The sequence below is a fragment of the Pseudoliparis swirei genome, chromosome 23 (assembly GCF_029220125.1).
Source record: "Pseudoliparis swirei isolate HS2019 ecotype Mariana Trench chromosome 23, NWPU_hadal_v1, whole genome shotgun sequence".
In the NCBI taxonomy this organism is placed as follows: domain Eukaryota; kingdom Metazoa; phylum Chordata; class Actinopteri; order Perciformes; family Liparidae; genus Pseudoliparis; species Pseudoliparis swirei.
Window position 1 is genome coordinate 10,168,458 of NC_079410.1, and position 15,719 is coordinate 10,184,176.

General features: G+C 41.9%; 1 protein-coding gene across 3 annotated transcripts; it reads right to left on the reverse strand.

The window, feature by feature from the left end:
* Positions 1–275: 275 nt before the first annotated feature.
* Positions 276–10,638, reverse strand: gaa (alpha glucosidase). 3 transcript variants are annotated; one of them, XM_056407760.1, is made up of 19 exons: positions 7,569–10,638; positions 7,030–7,178; positions 6,505–6,670; positions 6,103–6,199; positions 5,842–5,961; positions 5,578–5,696; positions 5,011–5,142; positions 4,666–4,776; positions 4,450–4,563; positions 4,200–4,284; positions 3,870–3,987; positions 2,759–2,892; positions 2,404–2,555; positions 2,132–2,280; positions 1,876–2,017; positions 1,643–1,741; positions 1,050–1,214; positions 742–894; positions 276–542 (listed from the first exon to the last, which is right to left on the reverse strand). In XM_056407760.1, exons 1-19 carry the CDS (start codon positions 8,076–8,078, stop codon positions 477–479), a joined length of 2,781 nt encoding a protein of 926 aa, XP_056263735.1. In that variant the 5' UTR covers positions 8,079–10,638; the 3' UTR covers positions 276–476. The 3 variants fall into 3 exon arrangements, with proteins under 3 accessions (XP_056263735.1, XP_056263733.1, XP_056263736.1); XM_056407758.1 differs by having other exon boundaries at positions 7,030–7,184; XM_056407761.1 differs by lacking the exons at positions 276–542; positions 742–894; positions 1,050–1,214 and having other exon boundaries at positions 1,647–1,769; positions 7,030–7,184.
* Between the last annotated feature and the right edge of the window lie 5,081 nt (positions 10,639–15,719).

The following is a 15,719-nucleotide window of genomic DNA, read 5'->3' on the forward strand; positions in this document are numbered from 1 at the left end:
AAATAGTCTCAATAAAACAATAACTATGGCCAGATCCTCCTCAAATTGAACATCAATAAATCTTGCAGCACTTTTACTATACACCTTCATTTTCTTTATTATTTAAATTATTAAATTGAATATGTCCTGCCCTGCTATTTTATTTTATTGTCTATATGTAAAAATGTTTGCTGTTGAGAATGAAACCTTCTCATAAACTCTCACATGCAGCACTGCAGACATATTTCTTTGTATAAAGCACTTCAGTAACACATACATATAAACATGATACAAACAAGTATAAACAGTTTAATAAGTTATATACATTTAAAAGACATCACACGGCCTTGATTCAGTTCCTCAGTTAGCAGCACAAATTACGTCGCAGGAAAATCCGACAGATCAAGATGATGGCTCCCTTTGTTTTTTTAAAACATGCTCCTGTGCAGCTGATATTCACAGCATTAAATGCAAAGGCTGCCATAAGGTCCAGTGCATCAGAGAGCCCATTGGACTGTAAACACCTCGGACATTGGCAAAGCAAGGCTGGTCACTGTCAGGACCTGCAGTAAGAAAAATACACCAACAGAGTTCAATTTAATGGTTATATTATTTTCTTACAAGGACAACTGGCAGTAGACATGAGTAAAGAAAAACATGGCAAATACATTTTTATATAGAGGGGGAGACAAACAGACACTTATCTGCAGAATGATTTCATTATCTTCCTGATGAAGTCGTGCTGAATCACACAGAACTCACCTTGGTGTCACTGCGGTACGTGAAATCCCTGACTTTGTCCCCATTGGCTAATACATATCGAGGTGGTGAGGGCACCCCGAACACCTGCAGCCCTCCAAGCACCAGACCATCCAGGGCCCCGTTCATCCTTTGAGGATCACTCAACACCTGAGACTGAAGCAGACATTAAATCACCATTTATGAAGTCAAGGGTTTTAAGCATTTAAACTTAATTGCATCTTTCAGAAACGAAAGGTAGCAGTGCAGTCAAATGCTAAACAGTGTCTCTGCGGCGTTCCCGATGCAAATATCACTCGTCTCTTTCCTACCTGGCCAGCAGTGAAGATAATATAACAATAATGTCCCGTTTCAAAAGTGTGAAGTGTGTCCCCGTCGTCCCAGAACAAGTCGCCCCAGGCCCAGCCGCCTGCTGACAGGGCCACGGTCAGGAAGAAAGGCTTTCTGCGAGAGGCTGTGGTTGTCAGAGCAGGCTCCTTCACAAGAAAAGGCACAACAAAGAATATATGGGGATGAAATTATATTAAATGCACTTTTCCCCCCCATCAGTGTTTTGGCTAGTTTTCAGATTGAAGGCGCCAGTCAGGAATTCATGATACTTAAAGTTCAAAATAACCTGATACAACGTTTGATCATAATAATGTCACATCCATTTGACTGGAAAATAACGTTTCTGTGTATTGAGAGGTAACAACAAATAATATACTTTACACCAGTCTGAGCGAAACAGAAGTATACATTGTAAATAGGAATTCAGAGTACTTGATTCCCAAGTTTTAATTGTGCATTGTTTACATTATTGATCGAAAATTCATCTACCACATGTTGTCTCCTACTGAACCAAAAATCAAACAGAAAGTGTTGGGTCAGTACAATGAGCCGCATGTTGGCAGCAGACACCCACCTGCTGGGGGATAATATGTCCTTCCCTCACATGGACATTGATGGTGTCCAGAGAGGCTGGCAGGAGCAAGTACTGACCCTTACTGTAGAAAGGCTGACCCTAGTGAGCCAAACACAGATGAGCAGACCTCAAAAGGGAAACAGGTGGACACTTCAGTAATGTGTTCCCACAAAAAGCCTCAAACATGGCTCCCTTTAAAAAGGGGGGAAAACATGCATTGGAGTTTGGCTCACATTGTTCAGGCTGTACCAAGTGGCATAGGGCAGGTAAGCAGCCAGCTCTACTGCCCCTTGCTCTACGACGGGGCTGATGAGAAGCGAACTCCCCCACAGGAACTGTCGGTCTACGGCCCGACAGTTATCATCAGTGGGAAACCTAAGAGGGGTGGATAGACAAGGAGCATAACAATACGATGTTATAGAAAGGGAAGCATGTGGTCTCCGTCATTTTAATTTACACAGGACTATAGAGAATGGAGAGGACACATACTCCATGAAGAGAGGCCTGGCCACGGTGGCAGCAGAAGTGTGTGCATGATGGAAGAGTGTGTAGAGGAAAGGGAGAAGGGAGTATCGGAGGTTCAACGCACTCCGCATGGCTGCCTGGGCCTTGTGCCCAAATACATAGGGCTCCTGAGGCTGAGGGACACATAGAAACACATAAACAATGACAAGATATAGAGTTACCTCTATTCATAATACATGAAACAGATGGACTGCTCTAAGCGCAACGGAAGAAACCAAACGGTGTCTCTGTCTCACAGCGTTCGGCTTGTCATTGTGGTTTCTCATAAACGGGTAGAAGGCCCCGAGCTGCATCCATCGAACACACAGTTCCTCGGTGGTGTTCCCCCCAAAGCCACAGACGTCCGCCCCCACAAGGGGCACGCCGAACAGGCCGAATTGCAGCACCGCTGCAGGGGGTGGACGAGGGCAAAAGGTCAGTTAAAAAACAATAAAATGATCTGTGGCCACATAAAAAGATTTTTTTATTTTTTATTCTACCACATATAAAAATTGAACTATTTCAAGCCAATATCCCACTGAATAATCACGTGCATTCAAACATGTGTGACACTGATCATAATAAAAACACAGTGTTCCGACATCTCCTCACCAGGGATGGAGAATCGAAGCTGCTCCCAGTCACTCCTGACGTCTCCTGTCCACACTGCAGAGAAGCGCCCGATGCCAGGGAAGGAGGAGCGAGACAGGACGAAGGGTCTCTTCCCTCGTATGTTCAGGAGTGCACTGAAGACGGCAACCAACACCGGGATAAATGGAGTAGACAAGGAAAATAATAAAAAAGCCAAAGAACAACTCGGTCCATGTATTCTGTCACATTGGCCTCCAGTATACTGAACTCAAAATAGAAATGGGCATGTCCTCAAAGATAGTCCGTCTTTCTATTGCTTCATCTTACATTTCAATGAGTTATGCCACGACCGGCACTCTCGCCTATCATGGTTCACAGTGGAAATTAAACTTTCCTATTGCCTTCTCATATTTTTCAGGAACGGTAATATTTAATCAGACACCTGAATATTTATAACCATCACACAAGGAACGCTAGTTTACGTCACTTAATACCTCCAACCCCAAGAACAAACCTCCTCAAACGTAGTTATTTTTTGTGCAATTAATGCTTGGTATTTGCAACCTCATCATGCATCTCATACAGGTTATAATTTGTGATTTAAAAACAATTAAAGGCACACCTCAGGGCTGCTATTAACTCCTTGACATGTTTCCATCCCTTTTTGTAGCAATCTGATATTTCTTTGTATAAATTACTGATGTAGTGCACAATATACATGCCAGTGCTCGACTGCACTTTATTTATTTTTTATTATTCTGTTTGTACTATTTTTTTTACGTCATGTTTTGCATGTTTGTATGTGTTACATGTCGTCCTTTCTGTGGACCCCAGGAAGATAAGCGGCCGCTAAGGCGTCAGCTGATGGGGATCCAGTTAATAAAATAAAATAAACTACCTAGTACCACTACTATGTTGTATTCATGCAACACATTGTTGATCCACTTTTAAACTAGACTAGGTGAAAACATGCATGGCTTTCCTCTCAATTGATGTCAAAAGATTGGACCTTGCTACATGCATTATCACCGGCCATTTTTTGTCGTTGTTGCTACTTTGCTACTTATTTTAAATTCTGCTGTTCACATTCAAATAACTAAATTCTGCAAACTGCATCGCTGCCCGGTCTAACCTGTGCGTGGCCTCGGCTTCAGTCAGTCCGTACATATTGTGCAGGTTGTAGTGGGTTGACAGCTTCTGCTGAGCCGACATACAAAGAGTTCCCGAGTTCAACTGGCCTCCAACCACCTCTGTTTGTATGACAGCCAGAGACACACAAAGGTTACAAATAAGTGCAACATATGTCGCGATGATCAGTTATGGATCTGGAGTCACTTACATAGTATTGTGTACAATTTCCTTATATGTACTTTAATGCATACACTGTCTAGAAATGTGAAACCAATAGTGTTTGTATGCCTTTAAATGTTAGTGACGTTCAATACTGATCCAATACACTTACTGGGTGTGTAGGGTGGGTTCTCAAGATCACTGTCAGGACAGCCCTCCACTGAGCCCTGCACAAAACTGGCTGGTTCATTCATATCCTGGGGGGTGCATGGGAGAAATATATCAGGGGATGAGTTATTCTTGGTGTGGTTTTAAGGTGCAGACAAACTAAATACAACAAGTCATGTGAAAAGCACACACCTGATGTCTCATGACTTCATATCTGTTGATACATAAGCCGTGCTCTGTGTTTAAATACTCACAATCCACAGGCCATCCACAGGAACTTTAGAATGAAACTCTCTGATGCAGTCCTCCCACCAGCGCCTGGTCTCTGGGTTGGTGAAGTCGGGGAAGGCAGTAGGGCCCGGCCAAACCTGGATACAAAGTACGGATATGTGCATCACACACACACACACATATCACAATGAGAAAGTAAAGCATACGTCACTCGAAGAAAAAATAAACAGAAGTCTAACCTTCCCTATCAGGATGTGTCCGGTAGCATTTTTAATGAAGACGTCTCGTTTCAGTCCATCATCAAAGGGCGAGTACGTTCCAGGGGGGCTGCTGCTGCTGATCCCCGGGTCCTGAGACACAAACCAGGAGGCAAAGACTCAGTTACCAGGTAGGACAGGTTTGCTGCCATCTACTGGAGAAACATCGGAATCGTCAATAATAACTTGTACTTATTTAGAGAACTACACAATATTTAAAAAATATATAAACAACTGATGCTTGTGTTTTAAATGCTAAATTATAAAAAGACCGTTAAGTCAGCATCAGCAGTTTGTGCGGTCTATAAAAAATAAAAGCTGTCACACCAGAATCAGGATGTACTTCATTCCTCTTTCATGGAAGTCCTTCACCATCTCTGGGAGGTCCCCAAATCGCCAGGGGTCAAAGGTGAACACCCTGTCCTTATTGGCATAGTCTAGATCATTCCACTGTACATCCTGGTGATGAAAAAAAAACAGAACAATTTGATCTCAGTATTGCACAATGCTGATGATAACAAACTATCTCCTTCTTTCTTTTGTTGTCTATCTCATGCATTTTTCATTTTATGTTTGGAATTTTGTAAAATGGTAAATATTATATAGGTAGAGGCTTCAAATAAGCCCAGTTGTCTTTTTGTCTCTTCCTGCACTGTGAGATTCATTTATCTCTGTTGAGATTTTTATTTTGTTTTATTGTTTAAATTGTGCAAAAATAAATAAATATCTGAAGAGGTCACAACAACATTTGGTGTGTTGCTAAGTGTTTAATTAATACTGACAATTTTCACACATCCGTAAAACTTTGTACATAATAAATGCACATATGTAGGGAAAAGTGTGAGCTGTAAAAATCGCGTCCATTTGATAGAGCTTTGTGAGTACTTCATTTACCATGGGAAACGTTGCATTGTGCATGCGTTGTGCCACATGTCGGGTAGTCATAGTGGTTGTGTAACCCCAGCGACACAGATGAAAACCCAATGACCAATAGGGAGGCATCATGGGATAGCCTGAGGATAAAGAAAGGGCAAAAGAGAAACACATCCACTCTTACCAGGTTGCCTTAGGGCTTCTTCAAGGATTCACAGATTTTCCAAAGCTTAAAAACCACATATACAGTTATTTCTTTTGCTACCTAAAAATTAAAAGACATACCAATGACTTGAAGGTACTGTCGTATCACAGTTTGAGGGTCAGGACCCAAGAAAACATAGAGGTCCAGGATTCCACCGATAGCCACCCAGGTGAGAGCGGGGGTCGGCTGCAGCAGCACTTCTGCAGAAACATTTGGAAAGATATTCAGTGGTAAAAGGTATTCACACATGCAAGAAATATATATATGTTGGATGGAAAGTAAGGACAAAAACATGACACTGGGATGCTGTGTGTGTCTTATTGGAAAAGATGGCTTGGTACCGATGGCATTGCTGTTAAGAAGGAAGACGCCGTGTGCCGAGCCGTCCTCCTCCTGTACTATGTAGAACGGGTGGGAGCCATAGAGGTTAGCGTCGGCCTGCAGAGACAAGCGGAGAGAGGCAGGAAATGACAAAAGGGTGACTGTTCCGCATATAACTTGATTTAAAGGTTTTAAGTCTTTGAGAGGTTTTAAAGTGCCGGGAATTAAAAGGAGAGGATGATTATAATTGACATGATGGATATCCCTGTTCAAAAGCATTGGTTTAGGGTTTGGACAATGGAAGAGGTTTAAAATTAACAATTTGTGCAGCAGGAATGCATCTCATTAACCCTTCACATTGGTCTCGTGACCCCTTTTGGGCTCCTGACCCTGATGTTTTAGAGCCACTGCAAAAGACTCACATGAGGCGCCATGTTTCTGTTCCAGAGAGTCAGAGAAGTCCAGTTAAGGTCCAGGAGGAGGGAGGTGTAATGCTCCCCGAGACCAGACACAAGGGAGGATGCTAGTGCGGTGGACAGCTGCAGGTACTGGTCAGCAAACAGCAGAGGAGCGACTGTGGTGTTCATGCTGGGCAGGGCAATCATATGTGATACAACTACACAATGATAATGATCAAGAATATCATCACAGCACTCTTTTCATGCAGTTGTCTTATTATCCATGGCTCATAAGATTGAGTATGAGCATCTTCGGCACAAAAAGTGCAGAGTTTTATATATATATATATAAATTATGGCATTTAAATATAATTATGAATATACAATTAAAAGTGAAAACCCAGCAAGTAGGTAATGGGATTATAACAGAAGGCGAAGGCACTGTCTCGCTTGTTGATGAATTGAAGGATAAGTATGACTAAACAGAATGTTGCTATGATACCATTTATGTAAATTGCAATTGTAAAACAGTTGAAAAAATCTACTCACATGACCCGTCCATTGGATTTGCGCCGCACTATGAAGCCAAACGGGTCAGACTGGTATTCAGTGGAATAAAGGGCATCTTTAGTAGTATCAGCTTCGCTCTGAGGAACACCAGCTGGAAGTTTGACTTCATATCTCTGAGATGACGGGTCCTTTAACTTGAGAGAAAATAAGTGTCAGTTAATTTTTAGCAGCACACAGTAATGAGCCATGTTTATAGAATAACCAAAGGTCTAATCTCTTTATTGCATACATATGAATGAATTCAACTTGTTTGGTTGTTATTATACAATTATTATTATAATACAAAGTTAGTTAAAATAAACATAATAGTCACTGATATTTTGATTACTTATAGACCATATTTCCGGGGGTTTGTTTTAATTTCCACATCCTCCCAAATCACACAATCTATTTTTCTCCTAAATTGTTTTAGAAACTTCAATGGCAAAAAGAAAGACACATTTTACTATTAAAATAAATGTTCCACTCGAACTACATCAGTCATTCTAATCAGCAGGCTTCCTGCACACGGTACTCACAGTGAGATGGAAGCAGCCTGCAGTCTCCCCTGTGGCCTCTAGGTGGACAGGGGAGATCTCTCTGGGGAGACGTGGGGGGGCGGCCCGGGTCAGGGTGGCCTCCTGGCCTCGCACGGTGGGCGTGAGGGGACCCATTCTGTAGCCAGGGTACCGACTGGGGTAGAAGCACCAAGGTGGTCCTGCAGAGTGAGGCAGAGGGGCGTAGCAGCATCCCCTCTCTTCACACCCCCTCCGGCTCAGAAGCCTGTCCCTGGCACAATCAAACCGGCTCTCTGGGGCCATGGCGCATGCGTCATCTCTGGGAATATCGGTCTCTCTCGAGCTCGTTTCCGCTGTATTATCCCGCCGGTGTGTTGGATTATCACCGAGTCTTTCGTGCGCGTTTGTTGCATTTCGCTTTGCACAGCCCGATCTCAGCAGCGGGGTCACGTGGTTGATGAACGCGCACGCTGCCAGAGCAGAGACGAGCAGGAGCGCAGCTGCCGTGAGGTTAGACCCACCACGACCCATGATGACCTCGTCACTGGAGAAGCCCGAGTGCTGTGGTGGAGAAGTTGTGTCTGCGAACTATTTACACAAAGCTGCGACTGGAAACGATCTTACACTCAGTGTTGTTCATTTTGTGGACCTGAACCGTTTTGACTGTTGATGTTATATATCGAGCAGTTCCGTTCGGTCAGAGCTGCCGTTTAACATTTAGTTACATTGCGAGAGTAGTGGCATAAAATAAGCTGTGTTGCAAGCAAAGTTTGACTGACGTACGTTTATCTACGAAGGAATATGATATGTGTAGCGGAGGAATCACTAACGCGGAACTAGGGCAAGCACGGTGGGACAAAATTGCTAAAACCTACCACTCTTGCTCCCTCGCCTCCTTCCGCCTCTTCTATATGTTGTGAATTAACGAAAACATAAATAAATAAAAGGTTTCACCTCAAGGAAATTAAATATATTGTTTAGAAAATAATCTGCTGTTAAAGTGATTTAAATCAAGATCCTTTATGTTTCGTTTTCTGATCACACTAAAGTAATTTAAGTTTCGTTTTTAGATTTAAACGGACAGTACACCTTTAAGTCAACAATATATATATATTTCAGCCTCGTCTCGAAAATAATGTGACTATATGGAAATAAACTACCCGTAACAAGGTAACTCACACCAAAACAATCCAGATTTATAAATAGCACGACAGGTAAGAGAAAAATATGTATAATTTATGTTTTGTGTGAACTGTTCCTTGAAAATACTATTCAATATCGTGTTGCAGCAATCTCTTAACATATGCATTCATTCTTTAATCTGAGTTATCTCTGATGATCAAGTCCTAATAAAAAAGAATGCACATATTGCAGAAACACGTGCCATTTACCAATTCAATATATTTGATATGTCAAAATCATGTATGTGAGAACCTGTAATTCTGATAACTACACACATATTAAATTTAAGTCCATAAACTGACCCATACAATTAGCTGTGTGCAACTCCTATCAAACCTTCAACTGGTGTTTTTTTATTTGTATTCTCGTCTTCGCACCATTTCGGAAAAATGGTTCCCTCATGAAATTTCTCAAATAAGTTGTTTTAAAACTCATTTGCAATGGAAATGTTTTAATCCTATATTTACCGACTCGATTGAACAATCAAACAGCCTCCATTTTGGTGTTTACGTTATGACACGTTTGATCATTTCTAAGGCTTAGCTTCAACATGTGTAGTGGAGATCCCAATAAGGAGATTAACAGACAACGCTCTCACAATATAAATTCATATCTTGTATCTTCAAAGGTCGATGTAGTCAGATTTACAACATAAAACAAACTAAAATTGTATTTCAAGACATGTTTTATATATTTCAGAATAATGTTTACAAATTCATGTGTTTCTTCATGTTACTATCCAACAAATTAATTCAATATAAGTATAGAAAAGTATAGCCCCAGGTACTGGTGTAATTTCTAGTTTAAAAATGTAATTTCCCATAATTTGCCATTTTATTACATTTTTCTGTTGCACATATGATCGGCATATTCTTCTCAAAATGTACATAATGCTGCCGATTCGTCTTAAAACATTTATTGTGGAAACACCGATTTAGCTATCATGATCTACTAGAATAGTGGTTCTCAAATGGGGGTTTGTGTACCCCTGAGGGTACGTGAATGTGAGATTTATTTAAATAATAATTTAAAATTCGCATCCATTCAAAAGTTCTTTAAAAATGGTTATTTAATACATATACAATAAAATATAAGTCAGTTCAGAAAATTATTTGTCTATATTCTATAGTAAATCAGACACTGATGGCACAGCACTGTGTATTACACCTTTTGTCCAACCAAAAATGTGTTGCCCTAGTTAGGGGGTTCTTTGCTGAAAACGTATTTCACAGGGACGTGGATCAATTAAAAAAGTTTGAGAACCACTGTACTAGAAGCCCAGATGTTTCGGAACGGTTCACGCTATGAACCACAATGTCTCTTCCGACAGCATTCTAGTTAGATAACACCAAACATGAACCACTTAGAAAAACCCAGGCAAAAATGCTCACATTAGATGCATTAAAAATGCATTTAGATGCCAGGTGTGAACTGCAGTCCTTCTGAACTGCATCTACAAACAATATGAAAATAACAGGATACGAGATTCAGGTCTAGACAGGGACTTTAAGTTCCTATTTGAGAAGCATTGAGCTGTCGGATAGGAATTTCAGTTTACATTGTTATTACCCTGGGAATTCAGTCAATCATGTCACATGTTTATATACACATACAAAAACTTTTTTTTTAAACACTTGAATTGTCAGTACACACACACACATATATAAATATATATAATTATAAAATGAGAAAAAAAATCAAATTATAGTTAAACTATCTGACAAAAGAATTGCAATTTGTACCAGAACAAATGCTTCAATATACTTGACAATTTGGAGAAAGAAACATTTTTTGTTTTGTTTTGACCAGATATTTCTTCTTTTTATATCTGTTCTTGCTCTTGGAACTGAAGTGGATATTACACTCATGCTTCAGGGAGATGATGTGCAGCCATACGTGGCAGGATCATTGTTCAAAGACAAACTATTGTTTCACAAGGATGTTGCAGGCAACTGGCCCTCTGAATGTGAACCCCAGGTAGAACGTGATGTTTTCATTACTATGAGGCACTGATGGTAGGTGAAGAGGCAGGATATTGAACTTCCTTTTCCGAGGGCCTTCAAGGTACACCTGTCCATCTTCAGTCCATCCAGAAACGCGATTCAGCATTGTGGCAATCTCAGGCTTTTTCAATGCCTCACCCCTAAACCACTTCATGCGTTTCTCAGAAACTGAGAACATCTTTGTGACACTTTCAAACTTTCTCTTGTGGACAAATTTATCCAGTCCGTTCCCACTGCCCAGAAAGAAATGGGTGTAAAGCCTTCTTTTCCTCTGAGGAATGTCCTTCATCTTGATCAAGTAGTCTTTTTTTAGTTGGTCAACAGCCGCTTGCACAATTTCATATTTTGTTTCTTTCTCATTATCTGGGTCATGATCCTCCGGCCAGAATAGCAAGGTACGCAAGAAGAGGCCACTCGATAAACATTTCCCTTTATCTTTTGGGAACTGATGACAAAGTTCCTGCAGATCTTTCAGCTGAGCGACCTTTTTGATCGTTGGTGACAGGCAGTTCAGAGTAAGGTTGGCCATTATGTAATTGACAATATCCCTTTGACCAAATTTGGCCATTTTTGGATTTCTGGGGTAGAGAGAAAGGATGGTCTCGAGGAGAGTTACTGCATCCTTCTGGTCAGTTAGGTTGAAGAGGATAGATGTCATGTTCCCCCCACCAAGATGATAGATGATCATGCGCTTTTGGAAAGGAGTCAGTTTGGATGGGATTGATTTCCCTTGAAGTGCAGTAAAATAGGTTTCACTGAAATATTTCCCATACTCTGAAGATTTTTTTGCCAACCATTTCAGTGGATGGCTTATCTTCTCCTCGTGACTTTCAGGGGTCTCTTCTCCATCAAAACCGTTGTCTGTTTGGAAGTAACTGAGGTCTTCTGAAATCCATTCGAGGGCATCTTGCATTGTCTTGTTGAGTTTTTTCAAACCATCATGAAATGGTGCCCAGGCGTTTTCAACTTCCTCAGGAATGTACTCCGGTGTCGACAGGTACTTCATACACTCTGAATGGCCATTGGCTCTGTTTGCAAACACTTCCAATGAAGAGATCAGTTTGAGCAGACTGCATCCAACCTCAACTTCAGAGAAAAACCCTGAGCTATTACTGTTTTCTGGATCTGCTTCAGCTGCTTTCTCACATTCCTGAAAACACTCCAGGGCTTTCAGTGCAGTCGCCACGGCATCTGCTATATTCTCGGGTGTCTTTTGTACTCTGTCATTGTCAATAGCTTTGCATTTAGCTTGGAACCATTTCCTGTACACTTGCCCTTTTGTGTCGAGTATGTACGAGTTTTTGGGCAACTGTTTGGCTGCTGTCTCGGCCCAGTCTTTGGCCTCTTCAAACTTTTCGTCAGTGTAATGAAGACGTGCAAGTTGTTGCGCAAAGAATGGATCGTTATGGAAACACCGGAACGCTTCCGTGAGTAACTCAATTGCTTTGTCTGGGCTTTTTTCCTTTTCACGCACATGCTCAATCAGAGGAGAGAAAAAACTGTCATATTTGTCCCCTTTGCTTATTCTGGATCGCGTTATCAACAGTGCTCTCAAAAATGACAGATATTCAGCCCTTCCAAATCTGTGCTCAAAAAGCACAGTGTTGCACAGCAAACTCATTGCCAAACTGCTTTGGGTCTGTTTGTCCCCCAAAAGTTGCTCGAGAATTTCCTTTGCAACGAGTGGGTGGATGATTCTGATCGATTTAATGTGCGTCTTATCATCTCTGAGATGCAAGAAGATTAGTTTAGCCTGATCACCGAGGGATTTCTCAAACCCATGTTGGCGAAACCTTTCCAAGTGAATGAGAAAGTTTCCAAGAAACTCTTCACAATGAGACTGAGAGATGAACGAGTTTTGAACATAAGTGTTCAGCAATGCCACATAAAGAATGAGGCTAGTCACAAGAGATGTACTGTCAAGGCCTTGCAGCAAATGTTTGACAAACTGTTGAACATACTTCTTATCGAATCCTTCACTCATCAGAACAAATGTCAGGATGAATTCATTTTCATATTGTTCCTCAAGCACCTTTCGTTTTTTGGCAAACTGTCTCTTCTCTTGTTCAGACAGTTTGTGAGTGACAGACACGTTCTGTAACGGAGACTCTTTGCATCTTTTCTCTGGATCATGGGATCGTCTGCAGCTCATCAAAATGAAACACAGAGTTCCACACAGGATTCTTTTGGCGTTTGTGGCAACCTCCAGTTCGTTCCTGAGATCATCGAGGTATTCTCTGTTTGAGTCTTCAATGAGGAGCAGCACAGGAAGACACCTCTGTGGATCTTTCTCCTCGTATTCTCTCAGTTCAACTGCATGTTGCGCAACCACAGCAGGAGAGTATGAGGGCTTTACAACTGCACACCTGAGACCTTTCCTGTTGTTCCACAGCACTTGTCTTGCGACAGTGCTTCCACCACTTCCTGGGTGATGGAAGATGTTTATACTGTTCACTGGAGTTTGATCAGCATTCGACTTCAAAGAGTCATTGACACAATTGGAGACATCCTGATAAGCATCTCTTTCAATTACCTCTCCAACATGCTGGTGCTCAGCAAGCCATAAATTCAACCAGTTTATTCGACCACCATGGTAGAACTGCTGGTCAATGTTCTCTTTCTCTTCCTCAATGAAGTCTTGGCTTGTTTCGTCACAATGATCGACTGTCAGAATTTCCAGGGAATACATCTTTTCCTCTTCGTGTGTTTCAAGAAGACATGTCCCCTTCACAAAGACTGGCAGGTGTTTTCTTGCGCATGCGTTGACAGATTGTATTTGCTCTAGAGTTGCATTAATGTGACTCATTTTCATCCCAACAACACTGGAATTGTTCACAGTTTCTGTTCCACATGACCCCTCTGCAAAGCTTTGCCACTTCTGGAAGTTTTTCTCTGATTCACAGATGCAGATGATGTCTTCATGGCCTTTCATGTCTGTGAAAAACTCATTAAAGGTGTGCAAGAGTGGTTTCTCAACTGGTGATGTGAGAAGAAAAATGACTTGGAATGTCCCTTTTGGCAAGATTTGTTTACAGATCAAAGACACAGCTTCCCGCAGGACAGTCATTTTTGTCTTGATCCAAGTCATTTCATTACATGGACTGTCATCTCCTTTGTAGTCACTACGGCCGTTACAAAAGATCCAGCTAGTTTGGTCGAACAGATGCAAATGAGTCGTGAATTCTTGGATGCTCATCTCACTGGATATCCTATACCTCTGCAGAGAATGAATATTTGCCACGTGATGCTGAAGGTACTTACTGCAAAGACCTGAGACCTTTGAGTCTGGGTCAAAGTCAAACACACAGAACATGGTCATGTTAAGCAGCCAGTCAAGGTTGCGAAGGTCATCAGGGTTGAACTCAGGGATGGATTAACCAACGGGCCTACTGGGCCCAGGCCCAGGGGCCCATGAGCTCAGGGGGCCCCTGGGCCTGAGCCTCCGCACGTGACATCGCTGTTATTAACATTGTATTGATCTGAATATGATGATATGACACGATGCGCCGTAGCCGGTATATGCTAGGCTTAAGTCATTCATGTCAGTAACAGGGCTCCAATAGTCCTACTGAGGGATGGATTACCGAACGAGCCTACCGGCACCAGGGGCCCCTGAGCTCAGGGGCCCATGAGCTCAGGGGGCCCATGAGCTCAGGGGGCCCCTGGGCCTGAGCCTCCGCGCGTGACGTCGCTGTTATTAACATTGTATTGATATGAATATGATGATATGACACGATGCTCCGTAGCTGGTATATGCTAGGCTTAAGTCATTCATGTCAGTAACAAGGCCCCAATAGTCCTACTCAGGGATGGATTACCGAACGAGCCTACCGGCACCAGTGGCCCATGAGCTCAGGGGGCCCCTAAGCCAGAGCCTCTGCGTGAAGTCGCTGTTATTAACTTTATATTGATATGATGATATGACACGATGCGCCATAGCCGGTATATGCTAGGCTTAAGTCATTCATGTCATGGTCATATAATTCGCGTTATGTTGTCTGCTCAGCTCCGGTATCGTTGTTCCATACGGACTGTTTTATTTTTGTTTATTTGTTTTTTTTCTAATCTTTTTTTTTTTTTTACGTCTTTTTTTTTTTTGACACGTGGGGGCCCGTGGTTTCTTAATCCGTCCAGGGTTGAACTCGTTAGTGACGAGTATGAACAATTCCTCCTTTACGATGAATTTCTTTCCATAAGTCATAAGCATTGTTAGTTTCCTTCCGAAGTTCTGTAACCAGTCTGGGGCACCGAGGAACAGAGTTTTCTCTGCTTCTTCTCTTTGAGCGTCTCGATCTTTGAGTCCATCGTAAAAATCATTTATGTCGACCACCCGTTCCGTCTTTGCACCCACCCGCCGCAGAATTGTTTCTTTCTCATATTCTACTTTGTTTGATGACTCTTTGAACTTTGGCAGACGCACTTCATACACTTTGTTCTTCACAATACTTATTGAAGGCACAATGTCAACCTCTACCACATACCTCTTTTCTGTACTTTCGCCATCCATAACCTCAATGAACCTTGGTGGCCGTATACACTGGCGTACATGCTCTTTGGAAGAAGAGAAACTCCTTTCAATGTAGTCCAAAGCATCTACATAAATGTCTTTCTCTGGAACAGGGATACCAATTATCTCACCGTGGACATTTCCTGTGCCCTCTTTGCTGTCCATCACACCAAAGTGTATTGTGCCATTTGATCTGATATTCATACAGCCAGTTGCAAATCTAAGGACCTCATAGGCAAACTTAGCTTGGAGTCTTGTGCGATCCAACGTAACAGCTTTAGCTAAAGATTTGAATTCATGGCATGGAGATATCAGATTAAAAGCACCCGATTCAGGTTGCATGACTCTGTGCTTTACATATATGAAATCAATCGCTTCTTGGTCAAATGGCCGTAGTATGCAGTCGTCTTTTGAAGTGGACACATTTAGTTCCTGAGCTGTTTGTCGGTCCTTTACGACAGCTTCATCTTTCTTAGGAAT

What these genes read in the sequence shown, in the direction of transcription:
- gaa (XM_056407758.1), bottom strand. Translation starts at nt 8,078, where the DNA reads ATGGGTCGTGGTGGGTCTAACCTCACGGCAGCTGCGCTCCTGCTCGTC. An exon ending in GAAGCCGAGGCCACGCACAG is followed by an intron (nt 2,893 to 3,869) that starts GTTAGACCGGGC and finishes TGCCGTCTTCAG; the next exon opens with TGCACTCCTGAACATACGAG. An exon ending in CTTGGTACAGCCTGAACAAT is followed by an intron (nt 1,742 to 1,875) that starts GTGAGCCAAACT and finishes TTGGCTCACTAG; the next exon opens with GGTCAGCCTTTCTACAGTAA.